The sequence below is a fragment of the Myotis brandtii genome, unplaced genomic scaffold (genome assembly GCF_000412655.1).
Source record: "Myotis brandtii unplaced genomic scaffold, ASM41265v1 scaffold64, whole genome shotgun sequence".
Classification (NCBI taxonomy): Eukaryota; Metazoa; Chordata; class Mammalia; order Chiroptera; family Vespertilionidae; genus Myotis; species Myotis brandtii.
The window spans coordinates 2,360,398-2,366,246 of NW_005370460.1; the positions used below are offsets into that span (position 1 = coordinate 2,360,398).

The following is a 5,849-nucleotide window of genomic DNA, read 5'->3' on the forward strand; positions in this document are numbered from 1 at the left end:
GGGGAGCTGTTGCCCTGGGAGAGGTGGGAAGGTGCCCACCGGCCATCACATTATAGACCAGTCATATGTGTGCCCTGTAGGTTTCTCTCTGACATTTGAAAAGAATTTTGGGTCTGGGTTAAGCTAATGTGACTTAAAGAACCTGCTTTTACCAAAAGGCAAAGGAAGACACTATTCACACACACGGCTGGCCAGGTCCACAGTCATGACCATGAGAAAAACAAAGGCCATTTCACCAGGACAAATGCCCATCGCTCCGCGGCCACACGCGGCTGGGCCTGAGGTGACTGTTGAGAGCTGGATCTCGAAGTCAAGGGAACGCTCCATGAATGAGCTGGTCGGAACGCTGTCAAGGTCCCCTCTCCTGTCCCAGGACCCGCCCCCAACAGGCAGGCTGAGGCGCGGGCTACCTTGGCTCGCTGGTTCTGGAACCACACCTGGACCACACGGACACTCAGCCCTGTCTCTGCAGCCAGCGTCTCCCTCACCTTGAAAAAACAGAGCGTTAGAAACATGAAACACGGTGTCTGGGGAAAGGCAGGCACTCTATGCAGAGCACGGGAGGTCTGGTACCGGCGCCGGCCACTGCCCGACGTGCAGCCAGATCGAAGCATGAGAACAGAGGGTCTCCCCATGCAAACAGGGAGGAATAACTGTCCATTTAGAGGTAAACAGGAGGTTTTTGGGGCGTCTCTGACTCTGGAAATCAGGCCTTCAGGTGGCTCTCGGACCTTCGCAAAGCCTGTGCCCAGCCGACCACCATGCGTGCGCACTGACTGAGCCACTCAAGGAGAACTCGGGGTGAAGGCCACCAAGCAAAACACAAGTGGTTCTCGCTCGCCCTCTTCCTGTCCTAATTCACTGACCTAGGTTTTCGGTTCTGTCCTCACAGCTCTGGGGGACCAGGTGTTTCACCAACACTCATATTCAGTTACCCCGCCTGAGCCCGGCCCAGAAAGAATGAGACGGGCCTTCGGGATTCCGCAGAGCAGATGCTCTGGGGCCGCGCAGAGGGGGGGAATGGGGACCCCCACCGTGTAGAGCTGTGCTTAAATACCTGCCCTCCGTGCAGACGCATGGCAAGGGGCCAGAGCTGCACAGCCCTGCTGGTTGGGTTCGGGAGGAGCTCCCTGAGTGAGCACATCAGGAGGGCGGCCAGGGGGCCTTGGGAAGGACTCCCCTCATCAGCTCCATAGCTACAAGTGGGGTGAGCAGACCATGTAAAGCACAGCCTTCTGAAGACAGCTGTGCCTAGGGACCCTCTCCGTCCTTCAGAGGCCCAGCCCAAGAGCCCCTGTTCTGCAAAGCCCAGCTTGGTTCCCTGACAGAGGTGGCCTTCCCCGGCCGCCCCCCTGCCCTGGCCACGCGGCCCTCTCTCCAGGTGCAGCAATGTGTGCAGGTGTCTGTGCTGGGGCTGGAGGCTGCCGGGACCCGCTGGGCACAGGCATGCGGGGGTGGGCGTTCGGTGCACGGACACAAGCACCCGCGCGGGTGGTCACTTGTCCTGGGTGAGCCGACTGCAGGCCATTTCCCTTCCCCCAGAACCTCCCGGAGCCCAGCAAGAAGCCTGAGCAGCTTGTGGTGAACATTTCCAAGGCCGGGGGGGTGGGCTCTGTTGTTGCTCCTCCCCTGCTTCCCCCACACGCCCAGCTCAGTGGGGCCTGGCCAAGAGCTGGCCGTGGCGTGGAAGGTGGGTGCGTGTGAGTGGGAGTGAAATGCAGGAGGGCGTCCATGGGCTTGCGGGTGACAGCCTCTGGCCTTCCGCCATCTTCGCGAGAACAGTGTCAGGTGCCACTCTCCGTCAGCCCGACCCTGGAGGAGAGGCTGGAAGACGGCGGCACCTCAGCCCCACGGGGCTGCAGCCACACCCGACCCAGCCCAGGAACCGCTGTGCCCTGGAAACCACTGAGGTGGTGTCTGTTATGGCAGCGAACCATGACTGACACAGATAAGGAAGCAGGAAAAACAATGCTAAACTGTCCATGTATTTCTTCCATGGATTTCAATTAAAGGGCTTTCTTATTTGTATCACATAAATGACAGTCACCAGCACATGACAAGCAGCAATGAATGGCAGGTATTGAATAAACAGGCCAGTTCTTTGTGGCAGAGACTAATGTCCCCAACACCCGCCCTCCCGCCTCCTATTAGCAATCGAGCCCCCAAGCTTCAGCGCAGCACGTGGTCACCCAGGCAGACTCACTTCCCAGCTCCCTGCAGGAGGCAGTCGCGGGCCAGATGTTGGCCAAAACATATGAATGAAAGTGATGCGAAGCATCCTGGGTTTGTCCCTAAAAAGGCAGCTGCTTGCCCTCCGCTCCTCTTTCTCCATCATGGTGGCTGCCAGCAATGGTGAGAACTAAACAGCGCCAGCCACGCGATGGACAGCAGGGCGTCCCCGGCAGCCTAGGACTGTCACCTCCACACGTGACGCATGAGAGAAATAAATGTCTCTCTCATTCAACCTCTGTTGTGTTTTGTTTTTTGTTTTTCATGAAAATTCACAGCAGCCTGATCCATAACAGGCCCAAGTTGGAAACAACCCAAACACCCATCGACAGGTGAACGAACAAACGATGGTCCGTCCGGATGGCGGGATGCCATTCAACAGCCAAAGACAAGGAAATGACACACAGATGAACCCCCGGTCACCTCCCCAAGAGGAACAAATGGGAGCAAAACACAGAGCAGACCACCAGGCTCTGCAGTGTGGCTCTCGGTCCGGGCACCGTGGTCACCCCGAGTGGCACCTGAATTATTCCCATTGATCTCCGGGAGTGACAGATGTGAGCACGCGGCCAGCGGAGTGGGTACGCTCACACAGAAGCTCGGGCGGTTCTGCTAGAGGCCTAGCCATGGCCTCAGACCCCGGAGTCCCCCACCAGGCTCAAGGCCACTGCACAGACTGAGCAGCGTCCCACCGCCCCAACCCCAGGTGCCCGTGACCACGCCACAGGAGTGGGGTGACCATGCAAACGTGGGCTGGGCCCTCCCCCCTCTTCCCTCTCCTCCCTCTTCCCTCCTGTACCTTCCTGCACGGCTTGGACGACACCTCAAACGAGGCCTTGAACGCCCTCCTCTGCTGGGTGGTCAGGATGGTTCGGGGACGTTTGGGGCGCTTGTGGTCCTTGCCGTCCTCGGCAGCTCCTTTCCCTGCCCCGTGGGCGGCCTTGCAGAGACTGTCTTCATCGTCACTTTTGCCTGAAAGAAGCAGAAACCAGGGTGTCCCTCGCAGCCACTGCCTGGAGCCGCGCGATTCCCGAAGAGGCGCTCCAGGAGGCTTTCCATAGGAGTGCCACGTGGTGCTCCAATGGGGAGGCCCAGGCAGGGCCAAGAGGCACCCTCAGCGAGACCTTCCTCCCTGCGTGTCCTCGCCGGGACCTGGGGGCGGGGGGGGGAGTGGCTTAGCGCTCTACAACTCGGTTTCCTGACTGCAAAACCCGGTGTAAGAGAACCTACTTCTTTGGGGTGTTGAGAGGATTCCATGAGCTGACAGGTAAGGCACGCAGAATGCTGCTCAGCATAACATAAATGCCCAGTCAGCACGTTGTCACTATTGTGTAGGTGCCACTTCTCAATCTAGACCTGAGAGAGGACCCACAGGACCTGCAGTGGGTCACCCGCAGGCACAGATGACTGAGGATGGACAGACAATTCCTTCTATGGGGCACAGCTGCAGTGTTTTGGCCAGGTTCAAGCCTCGGACTAATGAAAGGACAGGGTCCTCTCATTGCCACGTGCAAGTCCCAGCTGGAGGGCAGGGCCCTCCCAGCACAATCATAGCCAACGGCTGTGGTTGTAAGCTTGAACCTATGGTCCAAACACGTGGCCCCACGTGCCTTGTGATAGAGTTCAGGTGCATGTAGTTAAGTGAGGTTGAAACTCATGAGAATGCTGTAAACAACTTGATCACACCCCTACTTTGCCTCGTGGCATCTGCTATAAAATGAAGACATGGCTTGTGTGTGCTGGCGCTGTCTCCTCATCAGGGAGCAGCGTCCCACCGAGACCCAGCTGTCATTCTCTTATCTGTCTTTTCTCAATCCTTTCACCCCCCCACTCAGGGTCACTGAGCCAGGCTGAGCTGGCGTGGCACATAAGGCGCCCTGGGCTGAGTATGCCATGGCCATGCCGGCTCCCCACATCCTTCCACTCTCGAAGCGGTGAGCGCTACACGGGAACGTCTGAGGGAATAAGCCCCCAGCACAGGGCACGCTCTTCCCAGCCCCTCCCCAGCCCCCAGAACTCACGTTCCCTGGGCGGGGGGCTGCTTCTAGGGTCTGGGGACCCGTGTGGGAGAGACGCTCCCTTTTCTCTAGGGACCACAGGTGGCGGCTCACGCAGTCTCTTTACCTCCCGAAGAAGAGGATGTGAGAACACTGGTTCTAGGATGGGAAGATGGGAAGCAGAAGGCTGGGCAGGGGCAGGAGGAGGGTGTCGGGGAGGGTGGGGACGGAGAGAGGACAAGGCTCGGGTTGGTCCTCTGCTGGTGCTGTTGTTGTGGGGTACATTTCTCCCTCTGCGGCCTCCTCTCTCCGCCCAGGCGCCCCTTGCCCTCCAGGAATCACCTCACGCTCTAGACTAGGGTGTGCAGCCTTCTCTGTAAACAGCAGAGCAACTGTGTTGTGTTTTTTATTGTCTAAAGTTTTACATGTGTCTCCTATTTCCCCAATTGACCCGCCCCCCCAGCCATTCCTACCCCAGGCAAGCCCCACCGCCCCAGTGTCTGTGTGTCCATTGCAGAGCAACTGTTTTACTCTTGCAGGTCTACGGTCTCCATGGCAGCTGCCGACTTTGCTGTCATCTCGCGACGGCAGCTGCAGACACGAGTGGGCACCGCTGTGGGCCACTGTGTGCCACCAGGTGCCCTGCTCTAGGCCCCCTGACCTCCTGGCCCACCCTTCCAGGCTCGGCGCTGGGCAGCAAGCACAGATCACTGACACGGAGGAGTCAGTGCTGGAGCTGCTGTGTTCTCTCCCACAGCCGGTGACACACTAACAGAAAGGCCTCCACCCACCAATCGCCACGGAGTGGCAGGTGTCCTGGCCAATCCCAGCGAGAGGTCCTCCCGGGGGAGGGCTGGAGGGCCTCTGGCACCTCCCAACATGCAGGCAGGTGGCACGACCCAGCTGCCAGGGGAAGGCAGGCCCCAGTTCCCACCGCCTGGCTCCTGTCTGCTGTGCTGTCCATATTATGGGCACAGCAGTGCCCCCGACTGTCCGGGGAGTTCCAGGCGGCCTGGCTGTCGCCGAGGCTCTGGCCTCGCTCTCAGCCTGACTCTGACCCCCGCTTCTCCAGGAAAGCGGGCCGTGCCTACAACACACACAAATCGATCTGCCCACAAGAAGAAACGCCTTCCAACAGCAGGGACGGGAGCGAGGGAGGGGAGACCCCTCTTGGTGCCAGAGGCTCCCCATCCCAACGCAGCCCAGCGACCCCTCCTCGTTTAAGCTGACACCCCCCGTGGAGATGAAAGCGCCATAGCCTCTCTCAGGACAAACGTCGGCCCCCCGGGGGCCACTTGGACACACTCAGCACCCCGACCCTCGTGGGGCGTGCAGACATGAGGTCTCCGCACAGCCGGCCGAGGGAAATGGATTTGCTTGGCACAGACTTTGAAACATGCATCTCAGGGCCTTCTCTCCCCTTTTCTTGTAAAGAAAAAGTCTGGAACGGCTCAGGCTGTTGCTTCCCCGCCCGGCCTCCCACCGTTTATGACATAAACAGTCACAGATGAAAGGCCCGCGTTTATGGCCCAGGCAGGCTGGGCTACCTGTGGGGCCTGGAGGATGCATCTCGGGAGGCTGGAAAAATCCCAGAGCCCATAAAAGGGGCAGAGAGATCTGAGC

The 5,849-nt window shown here is 59.2% G+C and overlaps 1 protein-coding gene across 2 annotated transcripts in view; it reads right to left on the reverse strand.

Annotated features, from left to right (window-relative positions):
- LMX1A (LIM homeobox transcription factor 1, alpha) overlaps positions 1–5,849 on the reverse strand; it is a 115,992-nt gene that overhangs the window by 8,248 nt on the left and 101,895 nt on the right. For both annotated transcript variants that reach the window (XM_014528580.1, XM_014528581.1), the window contains exons 3-4: positions 3,029–3,201; positions 411–488 (exon numbers count right to left, since the gene is read on the reverse strand). In XM_014528580.1, coding sequence (XP_014384066.1) covers positions 411–488; positions 3,029–3,201 — 251 coding nt within the window. The remainder of the gene's footprint in view (positions 1–410; positions 489–3,028; positions 3,202–5,849) is intronic.